Raw genomic sequence first — 17,043 nt, forward strand, 5'->3', positions numbered from 1 at the left:
GGGAAGAGAAGTGAGGTCGGGGAAACAGGCCTCAAAGGCCAGCATGACCTGGGGCTGAGGGCCTCGCCCAGGGGAGGGCTTGGGAGTCAGGTGGGGCCTGGGTTGGGGGTGCCTGCCCTGCTGACCCCTCTTCTCTTCCCTCACAGGTGGAGCCATCGGAAGCCCAAACCCACAGGCAGCCTGAGGCAGAGTTTCACCGGACTTTCACTCTGCACCCGGATCTATGTCTAAGTTTTAACTCTTGCTTTCAAAGACCACGATAATTCCTTCCCCAAAGCCAAACAGCCCTCCAGCCCCGCGCAGCCCCAGCCTGCCTCCCACCACCCAGCTGCCCGCAATGCCCTCCAGCGGCCCCGGGGACACCAGCAGCTCCGCTCCAGAGCGGGAGGAGGACCGCAAGGTGAGCAGCTGGCTCTGCTGGGGACCCTCTCGGAGCCCAGGGAGGGGGAGGGCCGTCCCCCAGCCATGACAGCTCAGACGTGCTGAGTGCCGGACCACTGCTCAGTTCGCACACAGGGCAGAGGGAGGACAAATAGCCCCTTTTGGTGATGAGGAAACTGAGGCTTGCAGAGGTCAGAGCCTGGTAGTCAGACTTCAGGACCCAAACTTCCCCCTCATCCCCTGCGGGTGTTTGAGCAGAGCTTCAGACCTTAGGTCTGTGCAGTGGTTGGGTCGGCCTTGCAGCGTCCCCAGCTCTAGATTCCTTTTGGAATTGACCTCTTACTGGCTGTGTCCTCACGCGAGTCACTTTACCTGTTTTAGCTGCCTGTTTCCCCGCGGTGTTCAGTAGCTTCTGGGAGGCCAAAGACAAGTTCAGGGGGGCTTGGTTGACGTGAAGCCTAATGAGGGCTCCCCTTTGGCACAGAGAGTCAGACCCAGGGCAGTGTGTGCTGTGTGCTCAGGATGACAGCGTCATGGGGAGACGGTGATTTCCCATCCTCCACCGCCACCCCAGGCTCTGAGCAAGTGTCATTTCTGCTCGTGGAGCTAGTGACTTCCTTGTTTTCAGAGCCCCATGAGAGGTGACCTCTTCACCCTTCTGCTGAAATCCAGGGTCTAAATCAGTTAGAGGAGGCCATAGCAGACTGGGGGGAGTCCCTGCTAGTAGGTCCTGACAGGTTGCCTTGGGACCTCACCAAATTGTGTCCACCTATATGCAAAGCCACCTCGAACCCTCAACACGTAGACTCTGTTTCTCCCTGTCAGCGGGATAGTAAACCCTGCCGCCACCCTTCCCGGGAAGCTGAGCCAGCCACAGGCCTTCCTGTGGTGTCCTATCTGTCATGCCCTGGTCTCCATAGTTCCCTCTGCCTGTTCTTCTTCCCCTGAGCAGGGGTGAGGGGTGGTGAGCTTGTTCGTATCAGGGTAGCAGGGTGTGTTCATGGGGCACAGTTTGGTTTTCTGGAACAAGGGTGGACACCTGGTACCAAGTGTGGAGCCTTGAGTACTCTGAGGAGTGTCAACTCTGCTGGCCTGCCTGCCGTCAGGGTCACCTGTGAGACCTGCTCTCTGTTCACCCTCCCTCACACGTGCTCAGCTCCTTCCTGAGCTCGCTCATTCTTAGAGACTGTTTCTGTTTTCTGGGTGGTTTCTATCCAATTCATCCTCGGGGACAACCCTTGAAACAAGTGGGGCAAGGACAGATGGCCCTAGTTTACAGATGAGGAGGCTGAGCCCAGTTACTCAGTGGTGGGTCCAGATGGGAGCCTGGTCTCCCTCCTCCTAGATCGGAGCCTTTCTTATTGCCCCGCCTACGTGGGTCTGGTTATGGACACACGGACGCACACATGCATGCACGCACGAAGCCCAGACACATGCCTTCCCAGCCTGGAATCCTGCAGAGTGTCATGGACAGGTGTATACCTAGCAAGCTAGTGAGAAAGTACGTGCTGTGGCCCACTGGGCAGGGCTCCTAGGGGCGACCGCTCATTTCCATGTTTCTGACCCCATGGGAAAAAAAAAACAGGTAGTCCAGGTTACCCCACGGGGCTCCTGGGCTGCTCCTGCCCGGGAATCAGCAGCATATCCAGACCCTGCCACCACTGAGTCGGGACCATCTATGGCCGCCTGTGCTCTCTAGTGGCAGCTGTGGCCGTGGATGAGTCCGTCTCCTCCTTGAGCCTGGCTTTGCTCCTCTGTTGGATCAGGGAACCCTGACCCTCCTCCCCCAGTCCGACGTCCTAACTGGTGCTTAGACAGCTTTGTGTCCATGTACTTGGTGGCCAGCTGCCTCCCACAGGTGGGGAAGGTGGGGCAGCCAGGCCAAATCCCTCCTGTTACAGGGCTGTGATGCCCTGGGGAGCAGAGCTGCTGGCCCCTCCCAGGGACAGCAGCAGACCGGGTGCTCTGTTATGATGGTTCACAATAGAGAAAGGGCACTGAACGAAGACTCAGAAGTCCCCGATCCCAGGCCTGGGTATGCCACTTCCTGGAGATGTGACTTCAGGCCATCTGGGCTTGCGTTTGCTCAGCTGTGAAATGGGGATAGTAATTCTAGCTGTGCCTGTCCTACAGGGTGGTTGTGGAAGTCAGATGAGGTCATGGGCATGGAAGTGCCCTGCAGATAGCAAAGTCTGGTCCAATTATGAGGGATTACGATTGCTATTATTATCTACCCATAGTAACTGCTCTGGCTCAAGCGGCAACAAACACAGCCCCAGCCCCAGATCCTGGTGCAGATAGAGTGAGCTGGTAGACAGGGGCTGGGGCAAGGCGGGCGCTCCTCCCCGGCCAGCCACGCCCACAGCACACACGCCTGCTCACCTGGCAAATCTCCCTGGCACCTCTGGGCTGCCTCCCACAGTTCCAGGGAGTCACCCGGGGAGGGTGGGTAGAGACACTGACAGCCACCCACAGCAGCCTGTGAAAGCCAGGCCTGGGGCGGGGGTGCCGTGTCCCTGCAGAGGGGGATGATGGGCTCGGGCTAGAGTCCAAGGAGCCTGGCAGAGTTGCCAGGGGTACCTGGCACAAAGGAACTGCTTGGGGAGCCAGAGGGAAGAGGTGTGACCACCCACTGGCCCCACGTGCCCTTCCAGCCACCCTCCTGCCCCGCCTCCATGCACCTTTCACTCCAGCACTTCCTGGAGCTGCCAGGCTTTTGTTTATGCTGCTTCCTCCGCCTGCTCTGCCCTTTCCCTAATTTTCTCTCCTCTTCTCTGGTCAAAGCTCTTGCTCCAGTTTGCCTTGAATTACAGTTTGTAATGGACTAGTGGTTCTCAGAATGTGATCCCTGTCCAATCATCCGTCGATGGACACAGGTTGTTTCTGTATCGCAGCCGGTGTACATAAAGCTGCCATGAACATAGGGGAGCTTGGGGGTATAAAGCTAAGTGAGATAAGTCAGAAAGAGAAAGACAGATACTGTATGATTTCACTCATATGTGGAATCTAAAAACAAAACAATGAACAAACAAAAATAAACTCAGAAAACACGTCAGTGGTTACCAGGGGGTAATGGGATTGAGGGTGGGTGAAAGAGGAGACGGGGGTCAGTTGCATGGTGACACATAATAATTAGACTTTTGGGGGTGATTATTTTGTAATGTATACAGATGTTAAATTATAATGTACACTTGAAACGTATATAATAATAAAAATATATGATTCTTAAACCAACAGCATCAGCGGCACCTGGCAAGGTTAGAAATGCAAAAGCTTGGGCCTCACCCCAGACCTGCTGAATCACAGGCTCTGGGGATGGGACTCAGCAATCCTTGCAACCAGCTCTCTAGGGGATTGGAGAAGTACTGGTGAGGACAATACCCAGCCCTACTGGCACAGAATAGGTGCTTGACTGGCACAGAATAGGTGCTCAGGAAATATTTTGCGGCTAGAATAGAAAGGAAAATGAGAGTGGGTAAGACCCTTCCACAGGAGAGCAATCCTAGAGCCCAGAATCAGGCCAGCGGGGCACAGAGCTGTGGGTGGGCATGCTCAGAGAGGTCTGTGTGAGTGGTGTCCCCCTGGCACCTGCCCCGCCTCCCTGCTCCCTGCAGACTGCCCCATCCATATGGGGGGCAGAGAGGGCTTCTTGGGGAAGCTGGGAGGAGGCAGCTTTGGGGGTGTGAGCCACGGTGTTCTGGCCACGGTGAGTCACCTGGGTACATGTGGCGGCAGCAGAAGGAGGGGAGCTGACCTTTTGGCAGATGAGTGGGAGGTTAGCAGCAGGGAGGCCAGCAGCCTGGGTCCTGGCTTAGCAGGGATCAGGGAGGTAGGGTGTTGGCCCTGGGGAGGGCTGGGGGAGGGGCAAAAGGAGCAGGAAAGGGGACCAAGAGCATTTCAAGCCTTGCAGCTGGAAGGACTTCTTTAGATCCCCAAATATGAATCAGTGACTGGCTGGGAATCCAAGCCCCTGGCTGGGCCCCTGATCTTGCTGCTCCCCAATTCCTTCTGGCCTCAGAAACATAACATCTAAGATGCACTGAGTGCCGACTATCGGCGAGGGGCTCTCGTAAGCTCTGTACTTGCCTTCTCTTATTTCATTCTTAGAGTTGCTCCATAAAGTAGGCTCTATTATTTTCATCACTTTATCTTGTTAAAGACTTAAACTGACGCTCAGAGAGGTTAGGTCACTTACCTGAACTCACACAGCTGGTAGGTGTTAGTGCTGGGATTAGAACCCAGGCAGCCTGTACTGTTGGCTTCTGCTTTTCTGGCTGCCTCCTGCATGAAGGGGGATAGAGTGAATGGTGCCGCCCAGCTGTGATGCTCCATAGTCCCACTCACGTTTCTTTTGCTACAGGTTCAAGTATATTTGTTTAGACTGAAAGTTGGGGTGATCAGAGACTGCTTTTCTCTGTGTAACTGCTCCTGCCCTGGGGTGGATAGTGGGGACACTTCATCTACTGCAATAACTCACAAACACAGGCTAGCATGCGTGATCGTGGGCTCACGTGCGCACATACACACAGCAGGTACTTTTTCTTCAATGAAGACACATTGCTTCCTACCATTCTTCCTTCCTTCCCTCTCTCCTCTCTCCTTCCTTCCTCTCTGCACACATTGCTTCTCTTTCCTTCTCTTCCTTCCGCCCTCCCTCCCTGTCTTGCTTCAGACTCAGGTACCTTTTCCAGTACCTAGCATACAGTAGGGCTCCACAAGTCTGTTGCGTGAACCCAATTAACATTCCTAGAGGACCTAAAGGGAAGGGGATAGGAAGATACAAGCATAAGTAAGCCATGCCTACCCAATAGCTTGCTGTTGGGTGGTAGAAACTGCGGGGAGGAGCACAGCAAGTGTGTGTGTGTGTGTGTGTGTGTGTGTGTGCGCGCATGCGTGTGTGCCCGCATTTAGGGTCAGCACTGTGGCCAGGGCTCCTCCCTCCTCACCTAAATCCAACCCACTGGCCTGGTGAGTACTGATTCCCTTGGGTACTCAGCACTTCCTACGTTCTGCTGTGCAAGCTCAAGGGTATCCTTGGGTGGATGCCTCCAGCTCCCCTCTCAGTTGTTCTGCTGGCCCACAGTCCTGTTACCCACCCCAGGCACATTCTGCCTTTATGGCACTCAGATGCCCCCATGCCATCACTTAGGGGAGGCTCTTTGCTTTATAATAGTCACTATAGGGGTCTTTTAAATAGCATCCCTCTTAGTACATTTAAATAGTTACAGAAAAGGCAGCTTTACCCTTACCTCTTCAGGAACACAGCTGATAGTAATGGTGCATCCAATTTTAGCTCAGGGGAGTCAATTAGATGCTTGGACGTGTAGAGCAGATGGGTGGTGTCAATAGTGCCCACTCCTGCTACCCAGGGCCTACCGTTAATGCTTCAGGTTCTCAAAGTTAGATATTACTACACGTCAAGTTTTTAACCTTGCAGTCAATACAGTCTTGGGGGGCGGGGGCGGTGTCGGCTGGACGCTGAAGACAGACCTGTGTTTGAACCTGGACTCTGCCGTGTGACCCAGCTATGTGACCTCTGAGCAGGGAAACGAGAGGTTTATATGAGATGGTGTGTGTGTGAGTATTTAACTCGGCACATAGTAAGTCAGTCTTATAATTGATTTTGGATAGCTAACTAGCTGTCTGTCTGTCTGTCTATCTACCTACCCACCTACCCACCCACCTAGCTGCACATTTATGTAGACCCCCTGCAGTCCTTAGACTCGCCAGGGCATGGGAGAAGAGTGAAGAACATGCAGATGGATGTAAATGGTGTGGGTTTAAAGTCCGCTGAGAACCTGCCGTGTGGAAGGACGGTTATTTCTCCCTGGGTCTGCAGGCATGGGCGGGCCTGACGTCTCTTCTCCCTCCCTTTACCCACTGAAGAGACGTGAAACTGAGGCAAGTGGCAGGGAGACCTGACTCCTGCTGGCCAGGTCTGTGGCTACCTTCAGAGGCCTGGGTGAGGGGCCACAGCTGAGCCTGAGGTTCCTCGGGTCCCTCATGTCCTAAGTGACCCGCCTGGGGATGGAGCCCACCTCTGCCAAGAAGTGAGTCCCACGGGGCGGGGGAGGGGAAAGCTGCAGAGGGGAAGAGGGCGGGCAGGGAACTGGGCTGCAGTGGGTGTCCCAGGACGACTGGGAAATGGGGCGGGGGGGGCAGGTGAGATGCCCTTTCTTTCTGGTACCTGGCCTGGGCACAGGAAGGTAAGGACCTGCTCAGGCCCTGTAGCTGCTCTGCAGAGAGCCACAGGGCCATTCAGGATGTTGCTTATAATCGTGCCGCTTCACATTTCCACCGTGTGGAAGGGCATATAAAGAAGTTTCCTTTGCCCAGCAATTAACTCACTTCACCCTCACAATAGCTCAGGAAGCGCCAACTGTCATTATCCCATTTTACAGATGAGGAATTGAGGTGAAGGGGGGTTAAGAAACTTGGCAAAGGGCACGTGTCTGTGAAGTAGTTTTGTCTGGATTCTTTCCCTCCAAAAAACAAGGGTGTGTGGTGGGGTGGGGAGGAGGTCGTGTGCTGTGCAGAGCCTGAGTGTGCTGCTGAAGGCTTGGGTGTGAGTGGGCTGGGCGTCTGTGGAGGTGGCTGCTGGCCGAGCACGGGCACGCTCCACTCTGACCTGAGCGCAGGGTCAGGCACTCATCCACAGGTGGTCTTTCCCTCTACACTGAGTTCCCTGTTTGCTTATCTTTCTACCCAGCACAAGGAGATGCTCAGTAAATGTTTCTGAGCGCAGCCTTGGGCTGGCCTCACAGTAGCCCTGAGGCCACGGAGCGTGGCAGGGCTGCAGTGTGCTGCGCGCATGCTTCGCGGAGCCTCATTCCGGATGGCAGTGTGTCCCCAGCGTGGTGTATAGGGTGTGGAGGACGACCTTGGGGCATCTGCTGTGTGCAGGGACCTGGGAGCTATGAGGGACTCGGAGGGACCAACAGGAGATGGTGGCCGCCATCCAGGAGCGCGACCTTTTGAGAGGGACGGGAGGCTTTCGTCAATAATTATAATAGGAAACCCACTAGGCAGTCAGTGAATATTTGTTGAATATTGTTGCATAATTGAAACAAAGATCCGATAAGCTTTGGGAGGTGACTGAGGTCAGAAAAAGCAGGAGGCTTGGTGAGCATCTCATGATTCCTGGTGCCACCACGTGTAACTATGGCCATTCACACAGTCAGCCTCTGCCCATCTGCCAGCAGTGTACCAGTCACTCACCTGTCTGCAGGCCCGACCTGGGCAGGCTGTGTGCGTGCGCGCGCAGTGTGCCCTGTGGGCTCCTGTGGCAATAGCTCTGCAGACCTGGTGGCCCAGAACGGGGCTCTGCCTGCCCGAGAAGCCAGTTCATTTCACTGAATTCCGTGACCACAGACAGGCCCTGGGAGGCCAGCCAGACAGTTGGCAAAGACTGTGCGGGCTTCTCGTCCCAGGGGCCCTGGCAAGTGGCTGGCTAGATCCGGCAAGTTCATCCCCTCGACTCAAACACCACCTTGAGACATCTGCTCGATGGATGCTGGGTCAGTAGCATCCGGTGTATGTTCTGAAGGGAGCACGTATGTCTGGCTGGCTGTGTCTGGGGGAGTGCCTCATGGGACGCATCTCTCCTGGGGAGAACAGTACTATGTCTAGGTGTGACAGTCCCTGGGACAGCTGTGTGCGGCTGTGTGCATGTGAACGCCACTGTGTGCCTTTACAGTACCCTGACGTTTCTCTGTGTGTGTATGTATACACGTCAGGAGGGTATACACACGGCCTAGTAGGCTGTGACAGCATGTTGCTGTGGAAAGACCCATGGGCTGGGAATCAAAAGATTTAAATTTTGCTTCTAAAGTCCTCCTTTCCTGGCTCTCTGATCTTTACATGTTAGATAACCTCTCTGAGCTTCAGATTTCCCGCCTGTGTAATGGAAAAAAATGATACCAGCTCTGCTTTCTGTAAAGTATAAAGAATAAAAATGAAATAGTGCATATGAAAATGCTTTGTTAATTACCATGTACGGCGTAAATGTGAGAGATGATTGTCATCACGGCCCAGCTCATCAGAATGAGAAGTTGTATGTGGCTTAAAATAATCCATCCAGTGAGCGGTGTGAAAATGTAGGTCAAATCATAGCCTCAGAAGTTGAGAGAGGCTAATGGTAGCTGCCTAATCTAACAGGCCACCAAATGGGAAGGTGCTTTGAAAGCTGTAAAGAGTTACATAAATGTAAAGTGAAACGATTATGTTTAAGCCGAGAAGGTACATGTTAGTCCTGTTTCCGGATTTGGAATAATAATGACCAGAGCAGCACTGGAGACTCACGCACGGTTGTACTTGTGCGGGTGTGTAGATTTGTATGTGTGCCTCTCTGTGTGTGTGGACTTCTTTATCGGGCACCTACTATGTGACAGTCACTCAGCAACTGTTTTCGAGTGCCTCCCCTGTGGCAGGTGCATCGGCCTGGGAATGCCAAGATGAATAAGAAAGTCCCTTCCCTCAAGGAGCTGGTGGCCCGGCCAGGACAATAGCAGGCAGCTGCAGTGCTGGTAGTGGGTGCTACAGGAGAAGCATCCATGAGTTCAGTCTAGGTGGAGGATGAGAGGGAAGGGAATCCAGGAAATGAGACTGGAAAAAGTAAGGGTTTGCTGGTCAACCTGAAGGAGGGTCGATGCTGAGGTGCTGGGGACGGGAGCAGCCCCATTTGGCACCTGGTATGGTCTGTTTATGCACAGGTGGGAGGAAGGCAGTGGGGAGAGGAGCCCAAGCCTGCCAGCCAGATCCTGGGGGCCTTCCTTCATATGGCCTAAGGGGCTCTGGCTTGATCCTGCAGGCTCCCGGGAGCCCCTCAGCAAGGGCTTACGCTCTGCCCAGTGACATAATCAGCTTCGCATTTGGGGAGGATCAGGGAGCCCCACTGTTCTTGAGTAGCTCAAGACAGCAGTACCAGCTAGATGCTGGGGTGTGTCTGTAGCAGAGAGTGATGGCTGCTTATGCAGGACAGTGAGCTGGGGTTCGCATGGGGGCAGGAGGGAGGAGGAGGGGGGAAGGAGGGAGGCACTTTTGTGAATAGTTCTGGTCAGGATGTCCCGTGGGAGCGGAAGTTAGCAGTTCTTGAGTGACTATCGCGTGTTAACTCTCCCTGTATAACTTCATTTAATTGTTAACATCGCCGTGCGGTAGATACTATTATCCCCATTTTATAGGTGAGAAAAGCGAGACTCCGAGAGGTTAAATAGCTGGAAGTTACTTGTGAGTAAAGAGCAGAGCAAAAAGTCCAGTCTACCTCTGCCCTCCCAAAGCCCACCTAACTAGGAGCTCAGTTCTGCCCCCCCGGCCACCTCCCACTGGAAGGATTGACTAATTAGTTCCCTTACTTGACAGATGAGGAAACCAACCTGGGCTCAGATCTGTTCCTGCTAAGTTTGTTACTGTTTTCCAGCTGCTCCAAGTCACTGTGGATCAGATTCTTCCCTTTTAGAGTATTAGCGACGCTTCCTAATTCAGTGCTACTTGCAGATTTGATAAGCATGCTTTAAATTCCTTTACCCAACCCAGCAGCAAAGATATTGAATGGAACAGGCCCTGTGACAGATGTGAGAATGAACCCCTTGCTATGCCTCCTTAAGGGACATGGCCCCGAGCCACCTGCTCTGCCTTCTCTGGGTGTTACCCCTCTAACTGGCCGTGTGAACGCAGTCAGGCCCAGAGCAGAAGGTATCACCTTCCTCTTTGCCCTCTGACTTGTAACTGCATCGCGGAAGAATGATATGTTGGCCCCAGATAACAAGCTGTCACAAAGTTGTGCCTCAGGACCTGATGGAAAGGGCACGGAGTCACTCAGACCTGGGTACAAGGCCTGACTCAGGCTCTTGTGGAGACTTGGTTTCCCCAAGCACAACTTGGGGTGAATGCTGGCCTGGGCGTAAAGCGCCGTGCCCTGTGCCACCCCAAGGTACAGGTTCAGTACATGGCAGCCTGCTCTGGTGATCTCCACACTTTCAACGGGTCAAGACCTGGACAGGTCACGTGGCATTAGGGCACCCACCCCTTCCTCCTGGGTGTGTTGCACTGAATTGAATTCAACAGAGGGAAAAACATGTGGCATAAGGTGAGGAATGACAGCAAGTCTGCAGATGGCACAGGGGTTGCCTATCAGGGGTCCCCAAAGGCTTTCTCCACATGCTGCTGGAAGCTGAGGCTTGCCAGTCCTGAAATGTCAAGTGCCTTTGTTTTGGGGTCAGTGCTGTGTGGTGTCCATGGTTCATTTTTTTCCTGCTCAGAGGCTCTGATTGGCTTTCGCATCTCTGATTAGTTCAGAATGAAAGTGAGAAAATCAAGTGAACATTCTGTAAGAAGTGCAGTTTGTTAAAGAAACAGTTCAGAGCCCAGAATTTCTGGGCAGCAGGAGTCTTTCTGGACCCCATGGCTGCCTAGGCTGATCCTGACTCACTTTGGCACCCCCTCTTTTCTGCTGCCCTGTGCATTACAGCCCATGGGCCCAACTCCTAGGAATGGCCAGAGGTTCTGCAGGGTCCTGCCCAGTGCTTTCCAGGCAAGTATGGGGGCCTGGGCAGGCTTCCCGCCGCTGGGGAGTCTGTAAGGTCTTGTCTGGGGGCACATGGAACCCCTGCTAAGTGCTGGGCCTGGTCTAGGCTCTGAGGATCCAATAGTGAACAAAATCAACAAGGCACAAGTCATTTGTTCATCTGTCCTCTTAAAAACCTGAGAAGCAGGTGGGAGGGACACCCATTTTATGGATGAGGAAACTGAGGCTCAGAGAGGATGGTCCTACAACTAGCAAATGGACAAGCTGGGCTCGTGTGCACTTTGGTTCGCTGTACACCCTGTGCTTTCCATGATCTCATATTGACTCATTGTTTCGTAAGTGCTGAGTTACTTGATCAGAAGGATCAAGACTGCACCCATTTAGCAGTGGTGGGATCAGACCAAAAGCACCACCTCAGCCTGAAATTCACCATAGTGGTGTAGATCCAATTGAAATCTTCACAGATATTAAGCTGCATTGCTAATATTTTTTCTTTTTGAGATCCAAGTGTTCTTTTCTTAAACGGGAGTGTCTGTGAGGTATCAGAAGACAGCTTGGAACCAGCAGCCTGGCCTAGCTCAGGGCATGTGCCTCCCCACCGGAGACCTCCCCACCCCTTGCCCCGGTGCCGTCCCCTCTCACCTACAGGCAGGCACCGGCTCCCTGGCTTCTCTTTCAGACCTTTCTCCGCGGGGCTCCTTAAATGGTCCCTTCAGCGCCTTGATGCTCGTTGCCAGGCCGTTCTGCACAGCGTATGGACGTGCTCTTTCTCAGGGCTGCCATCACCACTCCCAGCCACATTGCTGTGTCCTTGACTTCTTTGCGTCCGACAACGTTGGCCTCTGGGTTGGCAGCTCTCTCCTTCCTTGCACCTACAGCACCACCCTGGTGTCCTCTTCTGCTCCTCTGAACACGCTCCGTCTCCTCTGTGCGCTCTGCCCTCACTCCAGCTTCACTGGAGCCTCTCCTGGGTGCTAAGGCCTGGCGCCGCTGTTCACCTTCTACTTGTATCTTTTTGAAGGACTCCTAGACCCTCAGCTGTGACGGCCCTAAATCTCCCTCTTGGGAGGGTCTGTCTCCCAGACATGCCTCCAGTGGATGGATGCTCCAATGTCTACAATTGGTCGCAGTAGGTTTCTGTCTGCGTGTCCCGCCATCACCTGAAGATTAATGTGGCAAACCACAAGCTATTTTGAAATCGCTGAAAATGAAAGTTGAGTGGGACGTCGAGGGCCACCTCCATCAACTCCTCAGGGAACCTGTGCACCTTCCCCTTCTTTTCCGTGGCACCAGCCCCGCTCAGGTTGGCGCCCTCCCCAGGGAGGCTGCGAAGCCATCTTTAGCTCCTGACATTATGCAGCAGCCTGTCCCTCTGCTGAGTCAGGGTCCCTTTCTCTGTCTTCCCCAGTATTGTTTCTGCTCGTGATTAGTCATGCAGGAGCCAGCTGAGTCAGAAGTGACATGTGGGTGGTTTGTGGCCAGGCTGGAGCAGTGAGGCAGGAGGACTTTCTAGGTTTCTGTCTCTGTGCCCCAGACAAGCATGGCCCAGTCCCAGCAGGTGCTGGGTGAGGTGTGGGTAACAAAATCAAACCTTTGGTCCAGCACTCAGTGAATGAGGGGAATCAAGATAAGGCAAGACGTTGTCCCTGAGATGCCCCTGTGGGGTGACAGGCATATGGAATGCCAGTAAGACATGGCAGACGCTTCAGGGCAGGTATATTTACAGTGGTTGTAAGTCCTCCATTGCCTATGCTAGTCCCCACGCCAAGTGTTGTATGGACTTCCAATATACGTTGCTTGATTCCATATTTCTTTTCTTGCGATGTTATTTCTTTTCAATAAAGGTGACTTGTTCAATGTATAGCTAATTTAACTTTTGTACTGTATGAGTTTCTTTTCATATTAAAAAATTCATATCCAGAAACAAATTCTTTGTCAGTGCCTGTCATGATTCTGCAGTTCAGACACGTGGCCACCAGGCGTGAGAGCTGCATGCCGCAGGGGCAGGGGTCTGTCCCCCCAGGGGATGTTTAAATGGGGCACTAAGGGTGGCTCAGCTCTGCCAGGCAGGAAGGGGGTGAAGTTCATCCCTGTCAGGGACTGTGTGTCTGTTGGGGGGGTGGCACAGGGAGGAGGCCTGTGGGAGCCGGGCCTGGCTTCACAGGCTGTGTGTCTATGTCCACAGGAGGGAGAGGAGCAGGAGGAGGCGCGCGCCAAGGAGGAGCGGCAGGAGCCCAGCACGACTGCACGGAAGGTGGGGCGGCCTGGGAGGAAGCGCAAGCACCCCCTGGTGAGTGTCATGGCCCCCCCAACACACACGCACACACACAGATGTGTGTCCTGCAGGGGCCTGTGAACATTAAGGCCCGGCGATGGGGCCTGGCCCTCCGGCGATGGAGCTCACCTACCTTCCCCATTTGAACTCCATAACCACCCTCATGACTTCCCTTTTCTGCATCGAACGGGAGATCCCTAGAGACCAGGGGAGGTGGCAGATCTGGGACTTGAACCAGGCCCCTGACTCTCACTTCCTCTGAAAGAGCAGCAGGAGGTCCTGACAGACTCCCCACCATGGCTTTGTCTGGGCAGAACTTGCTTTTCATGAGGCTGCCCATCTACACACCCGCCCTGGGCTTCGGCTCCACCTGGAGAACCTGGAGGAAGGGAACTGAGGTCTAAGAGTCTGATCAAAACGAGTAGGGAAGAGATGCAGGCTGATGAGTCCCTTTGTAAGAGCGAAGGAGAGCTGGGCCCAGTTTAAATCCTGTAGAAGTATAGGCCTCAGAGCTGACCTGCAAGCCCCAGGCTTCTGGGTGCCATTGCCTCTGAGTCTGGGGGGAGCTGTGGAGCGCAAGGCCCGTGGGCTGTAGGAGCCTGCCTTCCTTGTGTCTTAAACTCAGAGGCAGAGCAATAATTACTTGCCAGCACCAAAGACAGCTGGTTCCTTTCTTTTAGCCCCTTCCAGCTGAGAATGAGAAATTGAAGCATGGAGGTAAGGCGGAGCCAGGAGCTCCGGATTTGTAACTCTGCCCTTCAAGGAAATGTTCTCAGCAGAGCAGGATTTTCTCTCTTGGGGCAGAGTCAGGGTGAATGGTGGCTGAAGTGAAAGGAGCTGGCAGAGAAAGGGAGGGAGGGCTGCACCAGCTGGACCTGAGGGGGTTTTCTCAGCCAGGGGCTTTGGGAATCAGCCGGGTACTAAAGTGCACCGCTGCCAATTCTGCTTGAAGATTGGGAGGGGAAGAGGAGGGCAGAAGTTGTTATTTAACTAGTAAGCAATTTTAAACATTTTAATATTAAAGCAAACACAGATATTTTATGGCCTGGAATATTCACGGTCTGGAATGAAAAATTCACATGAAGTTGAAAGATAAAACGGGACTTCAAAGGAATGCCCAGCTTACAGCTGACTCCAAGCTGTACCCCCAGATTCCCTAGGTGCCGTCCATTCCTCTCCCCCATAGGGCACCTAATGGGAGAAGGTGGAGGCACAGTGCAGGCTGGAGTGGGTGGGGGAGCCAGGCTGAGTCAGAGCCCACTGGTAATTCTGCATCTGCTCCTGTGCCCGTGATCTGCCCAGAAGACTCTGCCTTGTTGCAATCCACGTACTGGGGACATGTGCCCCCACCTATAGCAAATAAAGTCCTGCAGCCTTTGACTCCTCCTTGTGAATCCCTGGAACCAGAGGAAGGGCACGTCACTGAGATGTGGGGTGAAGCCCCGGGGGGCAGAGGGTACAAGGAAATCAAGGACAGGTGTGTGGAAATGTGTCCGGACACAGACCAATAGGAGTGAAGAGGGGCACGGCTGGATAGCTGAAGGATCAGTGGGTCATATCCCCCCAGCCTGGAACAGGGCCCCATATGGAAGGAGAAGCTCTGTCTTTGGTGTCCAACAGACCTGGGTTTAAATCCTGGCTCCACCATCTGTGTAACCTTGAACCTAGGGTTTCTGTTCTAAAAAAACAGAGAGGCTAAGGATGCATTCCTCCTAGACCCCTGTGAAAATTAAATGGGTTCAAGCACCAAAAGCTCAGCAAAGGTCAGTCCTGCCCTTGCCTGGCCAAACCTCTCTTCAGGAGGTCCCAGCAACCTCAGTTTGACAGAAGAAACAGCACAGGATTTACTGTTTCCCAGCTGTGTGATCTTCAGCAAGTTACTGAACCTCTCAGAACTTCTGTATATTGATAAAATATGGCCGCCAGCAATACCTGCCCTTTCCGCCTCCAACAGTGCTTTGCAAACAGCAAAGTGGAATCCAGATGCGGGGAGCTGGCAGTGTAATACAACTGCTTCCCTGCAGGGCTGGTGGGGCCCATGCCTGCAAGACCTTTCGAGTAGAAGCCTAGCATTGGCTTTTCAGCAACCTCATGGGAGGCTGTGCAGGTCATAGTCTGGATGTGTTCTAGGTGACACCTCAGAGAGGCCCCAGGATGCGAAGAGAGCGGCGAAGTCAACGCTGATTGGGGAGGTAGGGGGGCAGCTGTTGTGAAAGGGACCACTTGCATATTGGGGCAACACAGAAAGACTGACCCCAGAGAAAACAGCCAGCACCGCCCTTCCTGGGCAGGAAGGCCTGGGAAGGGGCAGAGGAGGAAATTGGTGCTGTAGCTAGAGGTCAGCCCATGGCCCCCTGGCCCACAGGCCATCTAGTTCACTCGTGGAGCAGGTGCTTGCCCCAGCCTCCTCCCCTCCCCAGCAGAGGAGCACAGCAGGGAGGGCTTTTGGGGGCCCCGGTGCAGCTGTGGCCCTGGGAACCATTGTGCAGGGAGCTTTAAAGCAGCTGAGTGTGTGTCATCTAGCTAAGCCTGGAGAGGGGAGGGAGCTTGGCCCAGTGCCCAACAGGTGGAACAGAGTTGGGAGCACTGGGGAGCATGAGAGGAAAACCTGGCTGCAGGCCTGGCTCATTATTCGTACGAAGGTTGCATGAGATACATCCACAAGTGTCCTCACCATCCCCCAGCCCCAAGGCTGGAAAATCTTTGTCTCTCTCCCCCTTTTGCCCCCAAGGCCTTTCCGGCGCTGGTGCCTTCCACTCATTCCTGCTCCTGCAACTGTCTCCTGGCTGCACCCTCACCCAGACCAGACTCCTCCTGCCCCCAGGATTGTTTCTCAACCCCCAGCCTCTCCTCCCCTTGGGACAAACACTGTGTGCCTACTGAGCACCAACCAGAGTCAGGGAAGACATACAGCTCAATAAGACTTATCTTTCAACCTAGTGAGCTACAGAGAGGGGGCTGCACATAAGGATGCTAGATACAGTCCGTGGCACATCTCTATTCAAGAATCTCAGGGACTCTGTTTCTTATGGGACGAGATCTGGAATGCTCCATCTCTCCTGCCCCTGCCATGGTGTTCAGTAGCCACATCTTTTGCCAAAGGAACATAGAAACCCCAGCTTCTGCCTGCTCCCCGGACCCGTTACGCAGGGCGCACAGCCCCTTTTCTCTGCGTGCCCCAGAGCCACAGCCCTGCAAATGCAGCCCAGTTCAGCCATTGCAGCCCACACTGGCTCTCCCTTTTGAGCCTTTTGTAAATTTAATCAAAATGAACATTAAGATAAAAGGCAAGCGATAAGCCCCACCCCCCACGCCCTCATGTGCTCCCGCGGCGATGGTCCGCAGACCTGACTTAGAAGCACTGGTCTGCAAACTGTTTGTTCCCTGTCTGTACAGAACTTGAGAATAGTATTTAGAAACTTTTATGTATTAATTTGATATTGTCACCATGTCCAAGTGTATGATTTTTTATTTTACAAAAGTACCATTTCTGGATGACTTGGGAATTAAAGCAACAAAAACAAAAGCAAAAACCTGGCCTTTCAACCCCAGTTGGAAAAGCAGGTGCAGAGGGCCTGTCTCTTCCACTAGACCAGGGGTGTCTAAACTGCGGCCCGCGGGCCAACTGCGGTCCGCAATCCTTTGTTAATTGGCCCGCAGCAAATTCCAAAAATATATTTAGTTTACTTAAATAAACCAGGTGAGGCAATAGGTGCCTTGATAAAGTGAGTGGCCTTGAGTGAGTGGCCCGGCTGTTTGTGTATTTTACCGCATATGGCCCTTGGTGAAAAACATTGAAAAAAGTTTGGACACCCCTGCACTAGACGTTTAGTGCCACCTGGCAATGTACAGTCACTGAGCT

General features: G+C 53.6%; 1 protein-coding gene across 6 annotated transcripts in view; it reads left to right on the forward strand.

Annotated features, from left to right (window-relative positions):
* Positions 1-17,043, forward strand: part of DNMT3A (DNA methyltransferase 3 alpha) — a 117,563-nt gene that overhangs the window by 41,326 nt on the left and 59,194 nt on the right. For all 6 annotated transcript variants that reach the window (XM_074331764.2, XM_019712718.3, XM_074331768.2 and 3 more), the window contains 2 exons: positions 147-400; positions 13,092-13,196. In XM_074331764.2, the coding sequence (XP_074187865.2) occupies positions 338-400; positions 13,092-13,196 (168 nt within the window). In that variant the 5' untranslated portion in view covers positions 147-337. The remainder of the gene's footprint in view (positions 1-146; positions 401-13,091; positions 13,197-17,043) is intronic.

This window comes from Rhinolophus sinicus, chromosome 2, assembly GCF_057876585.1.
Source record: "Rhinolophus sinicus isolate RSI-liver-muscle chromosome 2, RSI-T2T, whole genome shotgun sequence".
Classification (NCBI taxonomy): domain Eukaryota; kingdom Metazoa; phylum Chordata; class Mammalia; order Chiroptera; family Rhinolophidae; genus Rhinolophus; species Rhinolophus sinicus.